General features: G+C 39.7%; 2 protein-coding genes across 2 annotated transcripts; one reads left to right on the top strand and one right to left on the bottom strand.

The window, feature by feature from the left end:
• The first annotated feature begins 308 nt into the window (after positions 1 to 308).
• LOC131236852 (pentatricopeptide repeat-containing protein At2g13600-like) lies at positions 309 to 8243 on the top strand. The gene is made up of 3 exons (XM_058234337.1): positions 309 to 2858; positions 4602 to 4798; positions 6049 to 8243. The coding sequence occupies exon 1, from the start codon at positions 693 to 695 to the stop codon at positions 2520 to 2522; it is 1830 nt and encodes a 609-aa protein (XP_058090320.1). The 5' UTR covers positions 309 to 692; the 3' UTR covers positions 2523 to 2858; positions 4602 to 4798; positions 6049 to 8243.
• Positions 5719 to 14893, bottom strand: LOC131236851 (probable metal-nicotianamine transporter YSL7). The gene is made up of 6 exons (XM_058234336.1): positions 14382 to 14893; positions 10277 to 10440; positions 8356 to 8453; positions 8100 to 8234; positions 7646 to 7835; positions 5719 to 7091 (listed from the first exon to the last, which is right to left on the bottom strand). The coding sequence occupies exons 1-6, from the start codon at positions 14803 to 14805 to the stop codon at positions 5982 to 5984; spliced, it is 2121 nt and encodes a 706-aa protein (XP_058090319.1). The 5' UTR covers positions 14806 to 14893; the 3' UTR covers positions 5719 to 5981.
• Positions 14894 to 20480: the final 5587 nt, after the last annotated feature.

Genomic DNA, 20480 nt, shown 5'->3' with positions numbered 1-20480 from the left:
GTGGGGCCGATCAAACGCTGGAGAACAAAGAGAGAGGAGAGAGGCTGAGAGGGCAGTGGTCGATCAGGTGGGGTCCGACGAATGCTGAACACTGGAGAGAGAGAGAGAGGATCGGACGCTGGAGGCTGGAAATTTGAATCTTATTTAGGGAGTTAGGGTTTTTTTCTTTAAATGACCAAGTGTTTATATTATATACCTGGTTTTTTATCCGAGTCAGGTTCGAGCCAATACGGAATCCAGTCGGGTCAAGCTCGAACTCGGTTCGAACTTTTTTTGAATAAAAAAAATCAGCTTGACTCAGCTCGAGTCGAATCGAGCTTTTTTGTGTCGAGTCGAGGGAATTAATCAAGCTAACTCAATCCGTGTACAACTCTAGGGTTGTTGGGCCATTTGTTTAAGCTTTATAATTTTTGCGGCGTCTGCCTACACCACTAGGCTAGTATGGTCAAAATCCCTGCCAATAATACGGAAGGGTTGCCGGGTGCAATTTGTCCGTTGTCAACGCATTGAAGTTTGTAACTCGGTTCATATTTTTATGTGGGCATTTTGTTCATTTGAAGATCCAAATTCAATCTCCTTTGTTCCCCGGTAATTATGAATGATATGACAAAAAAACCATGAAGCTTCTTCTTCCTTGCTGTTAGATTTAAAAAAAAAAAACTTTTTTGAAGAAGTCATAAAGGAATAGAAAAATGCTTAGGAAGCTCAAAAACTCCTTTGAGATTGCTCAATTTCAAAAACCTATCTCTGGTATTTCTTTGAAATCCAGAAATTTCCATTCAGATCCCTCACAAACCAACTTGTCTTCCCTTCGAAACTCCATGCAACAAATTCATGCCCAAATCCTCTTCAATTCCGAATTGCCAGACACCCATCCTGCCAATCTCAGGGCAACATCGTACTTCAGAAGCGTCGATCCCGAACTCGCTCTTCGAATGTTTGATCAAATGCCCCAAAGAGATTCAATATCTTGGACCCAAATAATAACGTTTTACTCACGAAGCAAACAATCAGAAAAGGCCATTTGGGCCTTCTACTCAATGATTCAGGAAGGACAAAATCCCAATCGATCTTCCCTGATCTCTACCCTGAATTCATGCGGCAATTTATCAAAATTAATCCAAGGAAAGCAGCTCCATTCACAAATTCTGAAAAGAATTCCTTCATCTGATGTGATTCTCGGCAATGTGTTGATTGACTTTTATTCAAAATGCGGGGAACTGAGCGACGCACATCGAGCATTTGATGAAATTATTGAAAAGGACTTGGTATCATGGACTTCAATGCTATCCGGGTATTCTCAGAATGGATTAAGCAGAGAAGCTTTGGACTTTTTCGTGCTTATCCACAGTCTAGACATGGGTTTTAGCCATTACACCTTTTCGGTAACAGCCAAAGCTTGTAGAGAGTTCAAAGAAAGTAGAGTAGGGGAAGAACTTCATAGCCTGGTAATAAAAACTGGCTTTGATTCTAATGTCTTTGTTGCAAGTTCACTCTTGGATATGTACTCAAAACATAGAAACATTGCATGTGCACGCAAGATTTTTGATTTGATGGCCGAACCCAATGTTGTTTCGTGGACTTCAATAATCACAGGTTATGTCCAAATCGGTGAAGGAGAAGAAGCATTGGAATTATTTAGGCATCAGATTCGAGTAAATGTCCAACCTGATGCTTTTTCCTTGTCGAGCATTCTGGCTGCGTGCTCGGATATCCCAACACTCGAATTTGGGAAGCAAATTCATGCAAATATCGTTAAATTGGGGTTTGAATTTCAACTTTTTGCAGGTAATTCTCTTGTGGGGATGTACTCGAAATGTGGGTGTCTATCTGATGCTCGTAGAATGCACGAATCAATGCACATACATGACGTTGTTACATGGACATCAATGATTGCCGGCTACGCCCAACATGGCCATGGTGTTGAGGCTCTAGAGATCTTCGACCAGATGAGAGAATCGAATGTGAGACCAAACTCAATCACATTTGTCGCAGTCTTGTCAGCGTGTAGCCGGTCAGGTTTGGTTGACGAAGGAATCAAGCATTTCCGGTCGATGGGTGTGGATTATGGGATCGAGGCGGGCGAAGAGCATTACACGTGCATGGTTGATATCCTTGCGCGGGCGGGACGTGTGAAGGAAGCTGAGGAGTTCATGAAGGAGATGCCTTTTGAACCAAGTGCTAGCGCTTGGGGCGCATTGTTGAGTGGCTGTAGGGCTAGTGGGGAGTTAGGATTGGGGTTGAAGTGTGCAGAGCAGCTCTTTAGATTGGAACCTGGGTCAGCTTCCAATCATATTCTGTTGGCCAACATGTATGCTGCTGAGGGGAGGTGGGAAGAGATGGGGAGAATAAGAGGGCTGATGAAAGAGAAAGGGCTGAAGAAGGAGAGTGGGTATAGTTGGATTGAGGTTGGAAAGGAGGTGAGTGTGTTTGGTGTAGGTGATGGCTTGCACCCACAAAGTGATTTGATCTATGCCATGCTACATCATTTATCATTGGAAATGGAAGAGAAAAGGTACTGATTCACGCTGTGTTTTTCTTCATTTTGGAATGTATGGAGAGGAGAAGAGAGATGGAGCTTTACAACACTAGAAAGGAAGGATTATAGAGACTTGTGCCTAAGCAACCACATAGTTTGCCGAGTCACAAGATTTCGTATATGTGGAGCCCATTCTTTATTATGCAGATATGTTGGATCAGATTGGCCCCGCCATGGATGGCGATGCCCCAAACATCTTCAAGACTGGAAGATTCGAATGCTTCTATCATTGGCTTACAATAGATGGTTACAGTGACAGTCCACATTCAGCGGGAAAAACAATGAAGCATTTCAGATGGAGATGCACGTAGAAAGAATGGTAACTGAATTTCCATCCTCCATCCTTGTCTCTTGGATATGTTAGTTAGATGTTTGATCCACAACCTGCTCTTGAAATTTTCTCAAATGACTATTGACACACGCATGAGACTTTAAATTGGAAGTTAATTGACTCTACTACTACCAACCTTGATTGAGAAATAGTAGGGTCTTAAAAAAATTGATGAATTCAAAGCAACGATTTCTTCTTGTTTTTCATGGTTTAAGAATTGGGAGTGATTTGGTATTGAACGCTTAGGGGTTGTTTGGATTGTAAGTTACTTTAGATAAGCTACTTATGCCTTAAATAGCTTATCTTGGTTTCTACTTCTTAGGTAAATTAACTTGTTTGGTAAACAATGTACTTGCCAGCTAAAAAGTAGAAAGCATTGTTTTGTTTCCAACATCAAATCAGTATTTATCCCTCAAGTTTGTTTGCTCCACCCTCATATTCACCGTCCATCATATGGGGCCAACCGTTGATGTGAACTATTCATTGTGTGGGCCCTACCTTTGATGTGGGCCGTCCATCATGCAAGGCCCACCTTGGATGTTAGCCATTCATCATTAGGGGCCGACCTTTAATGTGCACCATCCATTATGTAGGGCCTACCTTTGATGTTGGTCATCCCTCATTTGGGGACCATCATCAATGTTATTGTCCATCATGCGGGGTTCACCTTCAATATCCACCGCCCATCCTGTGGACCGTCCATCATGTGGGCCCCACCTCTGATGTGGGCCGTCCTCATGCAGGGCCCGGCTTGGATGTGGGCCACTCATTGCTAGGGCCGACCTTTGTTGTAGACCATTCATCATGTGGGGCCCACCTTGATGTGGGTCATCCATCTTGTGAACCCCACCTTTGATGTGGACTATCCATCTTTTGGGCCCCACCTTCAATGTAGACTGTCCATCATGTGGGCCTTACCTTTAATGTGGGTCATCCATCATGCGGGGCTCACCTTGGATGTAGGCCATTCATCATCAAGGGCCAACCTTCAATGTAGACTGTCCATCATTTGGGGCCCACCTCGATTTGGGCCATCCATCATCTGGGGCCCCACTTCAATGTCCAATGCCCATCATGCAGAGCCCAACTGTAATGTGGACTGTCTATCATGTAGGCCCAACCTTTGAAGTGGGTTATCCATTATACCAGCCTGCTTTGGATGTAGGCTATTTATCATTAGGGTTCAACCTTTAATGTGGACCATCCCTTAAGTGGGCCCGCATTAATATGGGGACAATCCATCATGTGGGGCCTCCTTTGCTAAAGACCGTGACTAAGAGAGAAAAGTAGAAAAGTAATAAATTAAAAAACTATATATATATATATATATATATATAACTTGTTGAAATAAGTAGCTTTTAGCATTAAGTTACTTTTTATAATGATGCTTACCAAACTAATAAAAAAAGAAACTTAATGACTTAAAATAAGTTAAAAAGTAACTTATTTGGTGGTATCCAAACAGGCCCTTAGTGAAATTATGCTATTTCTAAATCTTGGAACTGGTGTACCTGAATTTGTCCTGTCACCAGCTCTTGAAAACACAAAGGTTGGATGCCCTTCTTATCACAGTCCAATCTTGATTAGTTAAGCCACACTAATTGCTACTAGTGTCCTGCAATCAGTGATTTTACTCTCTAATGTTCATTTGTGCTGGTATTTTTTCCATTTTTACCCAATATCTTTTTTCTTCTAGTACTTCATTTCACATTACTGCTTTTTCTATTTCAGATCAAACTGCTGCAAACAGATTGAGGTGTCAGATTCACTCCTTAGGGTCTGTACTGAATGAACATGTGGAGCAATTAACTGTTGAATTTAACCATCAGGCAGGAAAAAGAAAAAGAAAATAACTTGAATGCAGCTCCGAAGACCTTGAATTGCATTTTTGTTCTTCAGTCCACAGAGAAACCTACGTGAATCATCAGGTAAGAAGGATCGATTTTCTAAGACTTGCATGAATGTTATTAGATATATTGCTCAAAGCATATGCATTGCTTTCATCCAGTATCCTGAACCTGATATTATCTATGGAAGTTCCAGATTGTCTATAGAGCATATACTTTCTCTCGGTTTACAAATTTGGCATTGACTGCAGAATACAATTCCTTCTGTTTGTATGAACCATTTTTTCTATCACTTATAGGTCAATCTTTCTTCCTTATTGTTAAAATACAGTTTCTTTTGTATTCTATCATTCTTGGGTAAAGGTGTGGATATCTGCCACTGATGCAGGTCGGCATATTGAACTCACTTGATGCCCAAATCTTAGATTTTTCTTCAGCATTTTAGTTTGAGCTGTGTTGAGCTTTTACATTTTTGGCCTGAATTAGGGAAGCTTCCAATCATGTTCTGTTGGCTAACGTGCATGCTTCTAATGGGAGAAGAAAAGAATAAGAGGGTTAATGAAGCAGAAGAGAAGGATTTGGGAGTAATTTTCTTGATATTGCTAGTCGAATATAGGAGAAAGGAAATTATGCAGCACTAGTCCCACTTAATTAAGATAACTCAAATGCGAAATCCATATCCTTACTGCATACTGCATACTAATAACATGATTCTACATTGAAATGGGAAACATCATGATAACACATGGAAAAAAGGGGCGATGGACAGGATCTTTTCACATGGTTGCTTTTTTCCATAATATTAAAAACCACCATATCATATGGAAAATCAAATTTGGAATACTTTGAAAGTGGAGGGAATACCATTGCGATATTTCAATATGAGTATTCTGTTTACAAGAGGAAATGCCCAAAATATGGACAACCAAATTCAGAAAGTTTATTTTGCAGAGGATATGGTATGATTGGTTATAGAACAAGACAAACTGAATTCCACAACATTAGCTTAATTACATTCAATTTATTTGAAAGAGAAATCCTTATTGTTACTGCATAAACTATCGTGATTCATGATCTACAAAGAGGAAAAGCTCCCATACCATATGGAAATCAAATTCAGCAGATTTTAGAAGGAGAGGAAACGACATTAGGATAGTTTCAAATGGAGAGTTGATTGAATGTTGGGTTTGAATCCTCAACATCATTCTACTTGTTTAACATTTACAAAAACATGGGCACCTTGAGCAAGTGTTTATTAATACCATTAAGATAGTTTTTCCAAGAAATTGTCGACTTTTGAATTTGTTCCCCTTGAGAGAAATTTCATGCAGATGGGAGGATTTACTTTCGCTAAGGAGAGCACCGATTGCGGCAAAGTCCATATCCCATCTCCACAAATCAAGCCTGAAGCCACCGCAGGTGCAAATGCATCTGCCTGGACCTTGTTCATCTTTTCCCACACAAATAGTATCAAGCTCCCAACGCACATGTCGATTGTAAAGTAAGACCCGAGATAGAATGGGATTGCCATTGCCATTGGGAGAGGGATAAACCTTGCCACTTTATTTCCCACAGCATCTCTCACCCCATTGATGAGAATAGCACTCGCGAAGAACGCGTAGCAGAGGGTGAGGCAGTGCTTTGGAAGTGACCCAAATCCATCAACGCCAAGTATTGCCATGTTACGGTAGACAAGCGCATTGGGAGCTGAGTACTCAGACCCAGGAATGCCAATGCTGTTGAAGGCTTTGTAAAAGAGCCAGAACACACAAGGCGCAATGACACAGCCCATCGCTGTCCCAATCACTTGGCTCACGAACATGGATCGTGGGGAAGCTAGTGTTAAGTAGCCAGTCTTGAAGTCTTGCATGAGGTCTGAGGCCGTCGAGACAATGCTCATCATGACACCGCATGCTGCAAGCCCTGCAATCACACCACCATTTGAAGCGCCGGCCCATGCGCCAATGGTAAAGATGGCAAGCTTCCCGTATGTGGAGGCGAGGGACCAATCAGTGAGGCCGGCACCATAGGCATTACAGAAGGCTAGGACAGGTGCGAAGATGTAAGCAACAAAGATGTAGTACCATTTCAGCTGAGAGAATATTTGAGGGAGGGTGCCGATGGAGATTGCTGCAACAGCAAGGTAACCCCCAACTGCCACCCAGAATGGGATTTGGTCTTTCAGAAAGAGTTCAGTCCGCCGCCGGTCATCGTAGGAGATGGACGTGGTGGTGAGATCAGGGCGATCAGCTACAGGGATTATTGTGGTGTCTCTCTTGCGGAGTTGCTGAATGATGGCAGAAAGGGTTCGGCTCATCACCTTGAAGAAGTTGTAGAGGCCGTCGCCTAGGATCAGGGCGATGGCAAGGAAGACCTGTAAGTACATTGTAACAGAAGAGTTGTGACAACATCAGGAAGGGTTGAACGATACCGCACTATGGTGCGCCATCTGCAGGTTCATGGCTTTGGTTGATTGCTAGCTGAATTCATCAGCCGGTTTTGGACGAGCATGATCTGACAGTCATCAGAAAGAGCAGTGCATCACCTGTTAAAGGTAGGATCCACTTGGGACATCCCATAGTCCCCTCAGCAGGTGGCAGGCCTCACTCTCTGATATCAGACAATTCTAGTGATCATATTGTCCTACAATTATCAGGACAGTCGAGAGAAAAATTGTTGTGCCTAGCCATGATCGGTGTGATTTTGCCACCGTTGATTTGCTGCCTACTCATGAAATGGCTAAAGATCTTTCAGTGACTACCATTTTCAGGCTATGGCCCACCAGGCCAATGGCCACCATATCAGGTAAATGTGTATGGTAGAGATGGACAGCATCGACCTGTGGTGTCAGGTGTGTTATGGGGAATGCAAGGGAGGTGAAATGTTTACACGAAAACAAGCACTTCAGTCAGTCCAGATTTGAATTACCCTGTAGCCTTGAAGGCCATTAAGATTCTTGGGCGGGAGATCTGCACGATACCAATCGCCCTTTTTAGCGTCTATGAGCGGCCACATTATTCCCCAAGATAGGATGGATCCCACAAGCAATGAGATGTTTACGAGATAAGGGCAAATCATCCCAACGCCTACGTAAGTAGCCGAGAAATCAAAGTAGAACCTGTGTGATAGCATGAATTATAATCTCAAATAAATTATGGTTATGGTGCATGCTGTGAAGCATTCCATTTTAATGGATGATGATGGAATGTGGGGCCCACTTTTTTTCCCATTTTCTTCATCCTCACATCCATCATCAAGCCATCCTCAATTAAACAGGTTGTTTGCTATTTGTGTTTCACATTGAATGCCGATTTATACTTCTATGGTGCATGAAGATGGTTTTACAAGTAGCAGAAAAGGGAAAAAGGGGAGTGACATCTACGTGTTTTCATAGGCTTTGAGACCAAATGTAGGGAAGTTTTTGAAACCACAGGCCTCGGTTGCTGTGAAGAACCACTGAAAGAAACCCCACAGGAAGCTGAAAGTGAAGAACTTGCCTAATGCTTTCACTTGTTTCCTGAAAGAAAACAACAACAACAACAACAACAACAACAACAAAAGATGCTTCGATGGTTTATTGGAATGAAATTCTGATGAGAAAACATTGCTAACGAGGTCTTAGATTCTAGTAACATTACTTTGCTAGTTTGGCTCCTTCAGGGGTGTGAAAGCTGTTGATGAGGTGAGCAGTTGCGGTCCCGCTTGGGTAGATCAGCTTGTAGTCAATGATCATGATCTGTTAAAAAACCAAACTCTTGCGATTTTATTTATGTCATGGAAACATGAATTGGATTTTGCAGGCATTACAAGATAAACTGAAATAGAGGAAATATGCCTATGGTTGCTTTTTTTCCATGGATTAGATTTTCAACTGAAACCAAAATATGTGTATCAGCATTCATAGGTGTTCATCATATTCATTGCCCATGAGTTTATATCCTGTGCACTGAAAGAAGGATAGTTATTGCAATGGGTCAGTGATCTGTACCATTGGTTGGGTGGAACACGCTATAAATGGGTCACTAGTAATTTTGGCTGGAGGAATTGCAGGGCCCCGCTAATAAGAAAACATACAGTTTGCGGACATGCAGTATTTCCCACATTTGGGTCCCATTGTCGGGGATCCAAACGGTTGATATGATGGGCTGCACCATAAATGGAGAGTGCCTTGTCAATCTCTCAGATTTAAAGATCCTAACTGTCAAATATTTGGCCTTTAATTTCTACGGTGTTCCATAGATTCATCCAATCTGTGTCATTGCCAAGAAATCCCATAATCAGGGGTGACACTCTTCACATCAATGGTTTGGATCGGTGAAAAATAGCCCCAGAGTTTCTTCTCATTCCATGATGACTGTTGCCATTTTTCATTTTTTATTTTTATCTCCAGTGCATAGTTCAAAAACCCAAAAAAGCTTCTCGACTCAACTCGATGTGCAGCCGGGTTCGGTTGACTCAAGATTGACTTGAATCAACTCAATATTAGTAATTAATAATATTAAAAATAAATCGGTTTAAAGCTTTTTATTCATTTGAGTAACAAAAATACTAAAACGACCAAAACACAATGCGTGCATTGGTAAGGCCTTTGCTTTTCTACCTGCAGGTTCTGTGTTCGAAATCCAATATACATTTCTTTTATTATTTTTTTTATTTTTTTACAATTCAAAACCCTTCACAAACCAATTGATTCAGATCGAGTCACTGCCGAGTCATGTCGAGTTGACTGAGTTGGAGCCGAGTACATGTCAGGACCGAGTTTCCTGATGATTCAGCTCGAAATCTCATCGAGTTGAGTTCACTCAGCCGAATTTCAAGTCGAGTAACCGAGTTTAGAACTAGCTCCAGCATGTCCATTTTAGCAGTCTGGATTTGACTGTTTAGATCATCTGATCAGTAGGATTTTCCCACCATGTTCCATTTGCGGGGCCTTCCAAATGAATGGTTCTGTTCACCATCATGCCGCATTCAATATTTTGGGATAATTGAATATATTAAGTGTGCAAACTAGATTTTACCTATTTAAGAGGCTTGAAGCATTTGAAATATTCACATGCTGATGATCTAATGAGAAGTTGGAACTACCATTGCTTTTCTAGCTGCTGGTTCTGGGTTTGAAATCTCATTTACACTTCTTCTTCATCTTTATATTAGTTAAAACCCCCTCACAGAGCAAGCGAATTGGATCAAGTCACTGTCGAGTCATGTTGAGTTGACTGAGTCAGAACCGAGTTCCTGATTACTCAGCTCAAAATCTCGTCGAGTTGACTCGGTCTAGTTTCGAGTCAAGTAACTGAGTTCTTGATCTATGCTCTGGCATGTCCATTTTCGCAGTCTGGATTGGACTGTTTAGATCATCTGATCAGTATGATTTCCCCACCATGTTCCACTCACAGGGCCTTCCAAATGAATGATTCTGATCACCTCTCATGCCACATTCAATATTTTGGGATAATTGAATACATGCAAGTTTGCAAACTAGATTTTCTCTAATTAAGAAGCTTGAAGCATTTGAAAATATTCACATGATGATGATCTAATGAGAAGTTGGAGAACTACCTTTCTAAGTGGCACCAGAGAGAACAGGCCAAGAAAGCTGACGACGAAGAGGAAACCAATCATCCATCCTAGCCGTGGGTTCTTAATATTCTGTGGGTCATTTGCCTCTTCTGATTGCTTAGCGATCACCTCGCTCATACCAAAGAGGTAACTCCCAAAACCTCCTGTCAATATAAATTTTCCAAAAACAATATAACCACAAAATTCAACAATTACAGGCTGTTTGGTTCAATGGTGCGATAATATATTATCATTGTGAAAAAACCTCTGATTCTTTCAGTTTCTTGCATGTTTGGGTGCCATTGAAAATGAGTTTTAATGCATTTTTCTACCAAAAGGCCCGTTGGAAGCATAAACAGCTGGATTTGAGCTAAAATCGCGGCCTACTCAAGTATTCAATAATCTTGAAATTTCAGCAGAATGGGTTCTGTGATGCTAAGATTAATGAATGTTTTGGGTTTTGGATCAAATAGATCATACCAACATGTGTGGCATTCCAAAAATGCCAGTCTCTGCAGATTTAATGAGAAATGAAAATGGGGGGCATCCAAAAATATTTTAATTTTCATTAAAAAGTTTTTTTTTTTGAATCTGAAATTTTCACCTTCTTCCCACAAGCATTGTGATAAGATATTCCTACCTAGAATCAAACAGGCCTAAGACCATAGTAATTACAAAACCATGAAGTCATTATGAACTTGGAGAATTCAAAATACTTAGGCGACTCAGATCAAGATGCATTTGTTTGAGGAGTTGAAATTTGCAGGTTTGGGAAAGAGTAACTAGTGCAAATAAAAAAACGTCCTTAGATTAGCGGGCATGGTCCAATATAGATGATCTTCCATGGCCAGGATGTAATGAACTCATGATCTAATGATCGAGTTGGTTCCATGATTATAAGTTCATAACCCCAGCCCATTCCCACTCATCAGATCATCAGGCGACGTTGGTACGGAGATACATTTACAGCGGGCCCAGTATATCTATGGTTCAGGCATAGTCATCGATATGGTTGCATACAAAGTGACAACTCTCGCTCTTGGCAATTTCTTGGCTCAGGAAGTTCTTGAGAAAATTTCAAATTTCAATGGTTTTTTTTTTTCCTTGTGATATTATCGGACAAATCTGGCTAAAAATATTTGTTATATAGTAATAAATAGGAGTTTAATCTAGTAAATAAATGCACCGGGAAAGCACAGCCCAATCCTAGCCCATTAGCAGTCCTGTTAATATTCCATATTATAAGCTCTACAAAGCCCTCACACGTGTACTAAGCACCTCATGTCCAAGCGACACATGCTAGCATGGCAAATGAGTATTAGATCAGATCCATTCATCAGAGAGGTATGATATTGTCCATGTTCTTATACAAGAATCAGGTCAGTCCACTCTTAAGGTGTGCAAGAGTTCACGGAAGTTTTCTTACCCATCCAAATTTTCTCTAAAATCATCACTAACATGTAAGATGAATCAGATTTATTTTTGGTGTAAGAAGACCCACTTAATGGATGGTTGAGATATCGCACCTGTCAACTACATATTTATATCTCTTTGATATAAAAAAAATAAAATGATTATTTTCTAATAAATATGAGATTTTTCACATATAAAAGTTAAGTTAGGTGAGACCAACGAGATCTCAACAGGGATCCGACAATGCTGGGGCTGATTGCTTTGTTTCTAAGGTGTACAAGTGGGGGCCATTTTTCATTGATCAAAACCACTTATATGGTGGGGCCCATCATGACTGGTCAATGCACCAAAAATCTCCTAGATGAAAAATGTCATGAACCTTTCATACCCAGTCAACCTAAACAATTAAGAAAGCAATAAACACCATGATTACCCATTCATTTAAGTAATGAAAAAAAGGTCAAATATTCTATGGCTGGGATCTTCCACTCTGATGGATTTTTGGCCATCCATGGTGGGTCCCATCGTATCCTTTTAGACCACTGTGCAATGTGCGCACTGGTATCAACTAGTGCTAGAGCGTACAACTGTACGATCCCTTAGCCCGAGTCTTGTGACCTTTTCAAACCGACAGCTCCACATGCAATTCGCCAAAAAATAAAAATAAAAATAGATATAGTGGCATCATTTAGTCAAAATTCAAACCGCCCATCATATCAAGACCTTCAACCTTATCTAATTTTAGATTGGATAAGATCCGAAGTAGACCCACGTATGTTGACTCATTGACCCCTACCACACTAACCACCCAAGTGATCGCGACCGTTGATCTAGTGCCACTATGTGGATGATCCATACCCAAAAGTTGCAGACTGGATAATCCTAGCTGCCCTTTTCTTTTCCCTGTCGTATCTGGAACATACTATCTGATCAGCCAATTGAAACAGTCCAATCCTTGGAACTCTTGTGCTGTGGCCCATCCACATTCTGACCACCTGATCAACGGTTTGGATCACCATAAACCTGATTGTAATGAGAATAATCTTCATTGAGTAAGATTCAAACTTCTTAGGTGCCATCCAAAGCAAAATCTAGCATAATCAACAACATGTAATGAAAAATACTCACATCCAACCAACTAATTCATATATTCCAAGTTAGTACGTGTATATAACATCCAATCCATCCAATAGGTTGGGCCCACCATGAGGATCACGTGTGCTGAAATTAGCCCAGTTCACTCATTAGGTGGGCCACAAATAGAGAGCAAAACAGCTGTTAAAAACTGCAGGTGGTCCACTTGATGACTGGATCAAATTATCTTTGCACAAAATGATTCTAATGGTAGGGCCAACCTTTGGATGGGTTGGATGTTCTACTTGCTTGACAGGATGGAAATAATTAGCGGGTTAGACAGTAGATTAGCGGTCACACCGGGTGGGTTATGTATGTGTGTTTGTCATTGGGTCAGGTCTATTTTTAGGTGTCTCATAAGCATAAGGTACAACTAGTAGCTTGAATGGCCATGATGGTAAAAATGTGGTCCCAGCTCTCTATTAGTAGCTCACATGCAGTGTGACAAAATAGCTGAGATTTTGAAAACTCAAAATTCACTAATAATATTATCATGAGAATATTATGATATTATCAAAATATCTATGGTATTTAATTTCCCATGAATTTATCATGTAATTTTCCCAATTTAATGAAATAAATATTTAAAATTTTTTATAAAGGATTTTTACTGCAAATTTCCTTAAAAGTTTGGATTTTACCGAAGGCGCCTCAAAGAACAAATTTTTTAGGAAGGTGCTTTTTAAGGGGAGGGATTATGTAAATGCCTTTGTTAAATTTTCTTTTAAAAGCGGAGAATTAAAAATTGTGAATCCTGCATGGTATGCGTTTGACATCCAAACCATCCAATAGATGCATCCCATGAAGATTATCAGATGAAAGGAAAATATGTCAGGTTCAATCATAATTTGGGCCAAACCATAAAAAAAATAATATGCACAACTCAAAAACATCCAAATTCAAGTGTGGTTCATCTGATAATTCAATTGGCCGAATTTTTAGCTCTTGTGACCACCATGATGGTTGCATATGTTGGACAGCTTGTATGTTATACATATACCATGTTGGCCCTACAATTCTCAACTCTACTACTTATAAAGAAAAATTAGATTGAGGACATTTTAATAATTCCAACCTTGAAAATCACAGTCCAGATCCATGGCTCAATGGTAGATAGACTTTACTATAACACAGAGATCATGCAAATACATGGTTAGAAAGAAAAACACCAAAAATCAACATTCAGTAGAAAAAAAGGCCACAGGTTGAGTGGCTAAGATCTTTCAATTTGGGGGATTTGGGGTGTACGGTTCGTCCATGTTGGAGAGCAATGGCTCGGATAATACAACCATGGCCCCACACAAGAAATTGGTCCACAATAGAGCAGTTCCCTAGTCACTAATAGAGAACTTAGGCCTCTAATAATGACTATGATGATAGCATGTGCCCAAGAAAACATCACGACCATTGATCAAGGGCCCACTTGGGCCCATCACATGCCTAGTGCCATAGCACATGAATGCTTCGCCCATCAGGTGATGTGTTGCTAGTGGCACGGTCGCAACGATAAGATTACGATGATGATCAAGAAAATTAAGAGAATTTCAATTTATCATACCACTAAAAGCAATCCCGGAGGTGGCGACGACGCATGTCTGGATCACTGTATTCTCCTGCCGTGTAAACGGCTGCTTCAACATCTTCGATTTCTCCAAGAACTTAGTCCACGTCTTCACGAAAAAGAATCCCAACAAGCCTGCCGACACATTTAACGACGGTATAATCCCCGTCGTTAAATTCAACTTCATGACTATGAAGCTGAACATAATTCCCAATATAAAGCTAACAAAGAAAGCTCTAAAAGTCAGCTGATCGCGCCAAGCCGGCACTTCCTGACTCTCGAACACCTTCTCGATTGAAAAAATCTCTTGCTGTTCTTCTTCTTCTTCTTCTTTCTTAGTAGTTTTGATTTCGGTGATGATACGGTCTGTAGAAGCGAATTCCTCGTCGCTACCATTCTCGATATGTTTGTTGTCCTCCATGGATGGAAGAAATGCTTGTGTTCTTGAATAGTCTTTGGAGGGGAATTGCAATGGCCTTTAAAACGTTGAAATGGTTTTGGAGATTGTTGGGTGTCTTATTGGGGGATATTATATAAGAAAGATAACAAGGTGGATTTCTCTATAGAATAAGCTTATTCTATGAGTGCTGGGTGTGGGGCCCACGTTGCATGGCATACAGACTGTCCAGTAAGGTCGACTTACCATGAAGTTGGGCCCTCCAAAAAAATGGGCTGATCCAACCATCATGTGGGCCACTACATAAATTTGGAGGGCTTTGAACGATTGTGGGGTTTGGATGGGTGTGGCCCACCTAATGATTGTAGGCGCCTGACTTTTTGGTATGCCATATGAATGTAAAGGTTGGATGCCGGCCCCATGATAGCTGTGGACGATTGTGAACACCTCCCCTCTCTTTTATTCAATTAAGGAATATGTACCAGATGACAAAATGCCCTCATTTGCTGAATTTGTATTGCCTGTTTGGGTCCTACTGTTATGAATAAATGGCATCCAACCCATCCAATGAATTCTCTCCACCATAAAAATTGAACTTTCAAGAAAAATTCCATTTAATTATTAGGTGGACCACACCATAAAAAATAATGGATAACCACTCAAAATCTTCCAAATTCACACCGCGGGTCACCTCATGGTTGGATCAACTTGATTTTTAAGGTGTCATTTTTTTCAGGGACTACTATGCTTTATTTATTTTAATTTTAATTTTTTGTAGATAGGGTGGAATGAGAATGCTAAACAGGTTGGAAAACAATTTATGACAGCTCAAAACATTCCAAATTCAATTGTGGACAGATTCGTGATCAAATCGTCCTGATTTTAGGGGCATCGCTTTGACATGATGGAATGACCATGCTTTTTTTTTTTTCTTTTTTTGTGAATAGGATGCAATGACTATGCTGAATGGGTTGGATGGCATATTTACGCCAGTGGGCCGACACATCTACAACTAGTTGCACATGAGATGACATTAAAATGAATAAAGATACCAACAATTTGTGTTTCTTTACATGGGACAATATGCAATGAATCTTTAAAATAGAGGGAGGTATATGTAATAATCCAAAAGAGAGGGATGCATGTATAATTATATTATCATGCTGGCAGAATTCAGAAAATGCTCCTCGTTAACCATTATTTGTTAAGGCTGAACTTGAAAAGCGCTTTGTGATTTTTCATTGAATTTTTTGACTAATGAAGTCTGGCTTAATGGTGAATTGTGCTACATAAATTCTACTATAAAAGAAATTTTTCCTTACAAAATTACCATTGTTGCTACAGGGATTTATTCTCTCCTGGATGGATTGCCTAATATGCACAATCCAACTTTTAATGTGTGAAACTTTGTTAAGCCCCATCATGATTTTGTGTTAGATCCACACTATCCATCAATTTTTTGAGATCATTTTAGAGCATAAGCCCAAAAATGAGGCATATCCAAAGCTCAAGTGGACCTCACTATAGAAATTAGTAATGACTACCATTGAAACTTCCTAGGATCCAATGTGAGCTTCTTCTTTTTTTCCATTTAACCTCTTCATAAGGTCACACGGACCTGGCTGAAGGGAAAACACACATATCAACTTGATTAGAGCCTTATGTGATTCAAGAAGTTTTCAGCGGTATACACCAAATTTCCACTGTTTCCACTAGTGTGGCCCACTTGAGCCTTACATTTGCCTCGTTTTTGGTCTTATATCCTAAAACAATATAGAAAAATAGATGGACTATATGGATGAAATATATACATCATAGCAGGCCCCATAAAGCCCTTGCAGGACCGTCCATAGTGGATCCCACGCTGATTGCCCAGTCACGCTGCCAATAGCAAGGAGGCTACTGGATAGTGCTATGTGGCCCCCACCATGATGCATGTGTTTTATCCACGCAGTTCATCCATTTTTCAGACCATTTATGGCATGAGCCAAAAAATGAGAGATCCAAATCTCAAGTGGACCACACCACATAAAACAGTGGTGATTAAACTCCATCCGTTAAAAACTTCCTAAGGTCCACTGTAATATTTATTACCATCCAACTTGTTGATTAGGTCACACGGACCTGGATGAAGGGAAAACACAAATATCAGCTTCATGCAAAACTTTTGTGGTCCCCAAGAAGCTTTAATGGTGGGCGTTCAATTACCATTGTTTCCCATGGTGTGGTCCACATGAGATTTGTATCTTCCCCATTTTTGGGAATGATCCGAAAAAAAAATGAACGAATGACATAGATAAAACACATACATTATGGTGGGGGCCACACTGTTAAGTAGCCACCTTGCCGGTGGTGGCAACGGTGGGCAATCTTGATCGGATCCACTAAGGTGGGTGGGACCCTGATTATGGGGCCGACTGTGATGTATGCGATTACATCTATGCAATTCATTGACATGTCATTTTATGTCATGACCCCAAAAAGGAGGTAGATGAAGGCTCAAGTGGACCACACCACATGAAGCAATGGGGTTTTAAAGCCTTAGGGGGGCCATATAAGTTTTGGATAAAGCTGATATTTATTTTTTTCCCTTCGTATAGGTGTATGTGACATTATGAATAGGTTCCATGGAAAGTAGACACCACGGTAGACCCTAAGAATTTTTCATTGGTAAGAGTTCAACCCCCCTATTCATTAATTGTTATACCTACATTTGCCTTTGATACGCCACTTTTTTATTTTTAAGTCATGCCCTAAAATTATCTGTCCAAATAAATGAATGGCATGGATAAAACATATTGATCATTGTGGAACCTACAGAGCCACTAAAGTAACCATCCATCTCTAGCTAAAGATAGACGGTCCTGCTAGTGGCTCTATAGGGCCCACCAAATAGATGACATGGCAAGTGTGTCAAATTAACAAATTTTAAATATTTCATATGTTTGTTAACAAATAAATTATTTTAGATTCAGTACATAATTTCCACACTTAGGTAACAATTACTAAATAGATTTTCAAAAACAAGCCCTAAAGGTACCAACAATATGGGTTTCTTTACACGGGACAACATGCAATGAATATCTAAAACATGGTGGGGAGGTATCCCTAATAATCTGAAAGAGAGGCATGTGCAATTTTAATATAATGGAGGGGGTAGGTACAATTAAAATTATAGATATTTTCACCATGCATTTTTTTAAGGTTTATTAACGATGAGATTGATGTTTCAACAGAATTTTTAATGAATGATTGAAAGGTTTTCCAACTTCCCTTGATTTTGAGTCTTTTGATGTGGACAATAATAATAAAGGGTTTTTTTTTTTTTTTTTTTTAATGCAACGCAGCTTCCACGTTACTGCTACCATGAAGGGCCTATTTTCCACTGTGTCTGATCAATCTGGACCATCCATTAGGTTTGCCTAGTACCAAAAATCAAGATAGTACTCTAATCAAGTGAGCCACACTCGTATGTTGAACTTTGACCGCTAGGCCTATATGTTTCGTCAAAAATATGATCTACCTGATCAGTTTTCTTTTATCCAGGGATTTTTCGTAGTGTACACTACTTGATGAATGGTCCAGATCTCTGAATGGGTTCTGTCCAATAGCAGGAAGAGGCCGCGCATGGTAGCTGCGGTGCGGACCCCCTTTATTGTGAACGTCATTTCATAGTTGACGGAGTATGAAGATCCATACACTTTCACAAACTACATGCAATCTTGTACCTCAATTGGAAAGATCCAGGACTGGGGACCAATTTAGATGAAATCAGATTGGTTGGAAGATACTAACCTCTGAAATTTCTATGTTGAAAGTGAACCCTGTTGGGTATTTTTCATTCTATCTGATGGCTAGGATCAGTTATTCAATGTGAGCTTTTGGTAATGTCTACCTGAAATTTGGATGCGTGGCTTAAATGGTTTGGGCTGCTATACATGTATGACACGTGTGCAATGGTAGCATGCATGAATACATATCTTCATGCTCTGCGACAGCATCGAACAATTCCGCCAATGAATCCACTTGAAAATGAACCCCAGAGCCAAGCAAGACGATTCATGCAAGAAATTAATATGGGTTGTCCACCTTTCCCTTGTCATGGTTTAACACCTTATAATAGGTACTAGGACCCACCATGGACTGGCAGTGGGCCCCGACTTGCACAGATCGGACAATACTGACCTTTCAATGCTAAACCTGCATATGGACCGAAACAAAAATTGTCAATGGTTCACATTTCATTGGAGAAGTTCATTTATATCTATTGTTAGAGTAGTTGGTTTTGTCAATTCCTATGGTAATATAAAATAAATGTGTCATTATTATGAATGTACCACTATCAAACCAAATATGAAAGTTGGCCATCAAATGCAAATATACTTGAGAGATAATAAAAGAAATTATGATCGTTGTGCTTTTTTATTGAATTAGTGTAAGAATCTTAAATTCAAATAGTGATATTATCGTATTTTAATAATGATTTGACATTAGAATAATGTAAAAACAATGATTATTATGATTTTATGGTTAAAAAAATAAACATAGATAATCAAATGCATATGTTAAACTGATAAAAATAATTTATAATTATTACAAATTTTCTTTACCATAGTGCTTGGTGAAACAAATATGGCGGGGCTTTCTCATGGCATGAGCAGGTTTAGCTAGTTATGCTGCCACTAGCTCAGTGGCGAATAGTCGCGGTGCTCTATAGGCTCACCATGATGTATGTGTTTTATTCATGACATTTATCGATTTTTGAGATCATTTTAGGGCTCGATCTAAAAAATGAGGCAAATATAAATCTCAGGCGGACCAGACCACAGGAAAACAGTAGTAATGGGATGTCTACCATTAAAAGCCTCATAAGGCCCATTGTAATGTTCATTTGACATCCAACCGTTTGATTAGGTTATACAGGTTTGGATGAAGGGAAAAAACAAATATCAGCTTGATCAAAAACTTTTGGCCCCCGAGAAGTTTTTAATGGTGGGAGTTCAATCGACACTTTTCTTGTGGTCTATTTAAGATTTGGATCTATTTTATTTTTGGGCCCAAACCATAAAATGATATGGAAAAATAGATAGACTGTGTGGATGAAACACATAAATCATGGTGTGGCCTACAAAACACCAACCACTAGCCCAATAGGCTTCCAGCATGAAAGGAACGAATCAGTAGAACTGACCACTGACAGGCAACGGTACTACGACTTTTTTACCCAAAAAAGCTTTCTATTCAATGTGCTCATACAGTACACTTCCAAGACAGTAAATGGAAATCCACTTCCATGAATTAAAACTTGGAAATGGAAATCCATTTTTAACTGACTCTCAAGGATTCACATATACCAAAGGGCGTTTGGTTGCTGGTTTTTTTGTCCTGGTTAATGGCCCACTTGGATACCACCAAATAAATTTTTTTTTTTATTTTTTTATTTTTACTTACAACAATAAGATAAGTAAATTTAGTTTATGATAAGTTATAAGTAACTTTTTTACTTAGAAGTATTTAATCACTTCATTTTTTTTATTTTTTTGTTTTTAGCTTTTTTACTTTTCATAAGTTGTTGAAGAGAGGCATTAGGTGAGGCGAAAGAGACAGAGAGGAGAAGCTGATAAGTTTGTTGTTTACCAAATATGCTCATATATATTCTTAATAAGTAGAACTAAGATAAGCTACTTGTGGTATATGTA

This window comes from Magnolia sinica, chromosome 2 (assembly GCF_029962835.1).
Source record: "Magnolia sinica isolate HGM2019 chromosome 2, MsV1, whole genome shotgun sequence".
NCBI classification, from domain to species: Eukaryota; Viridiplantae; Streptophyta; class Magnoliopsida; order Magnoliales; family Magnoliaceae; genus Magnolia; species Magnolia sinica.
Note: the sequence above shows the minus strand (reverse complement) of the source record. Positions and strands in the feature narration are given on the sequence as shown.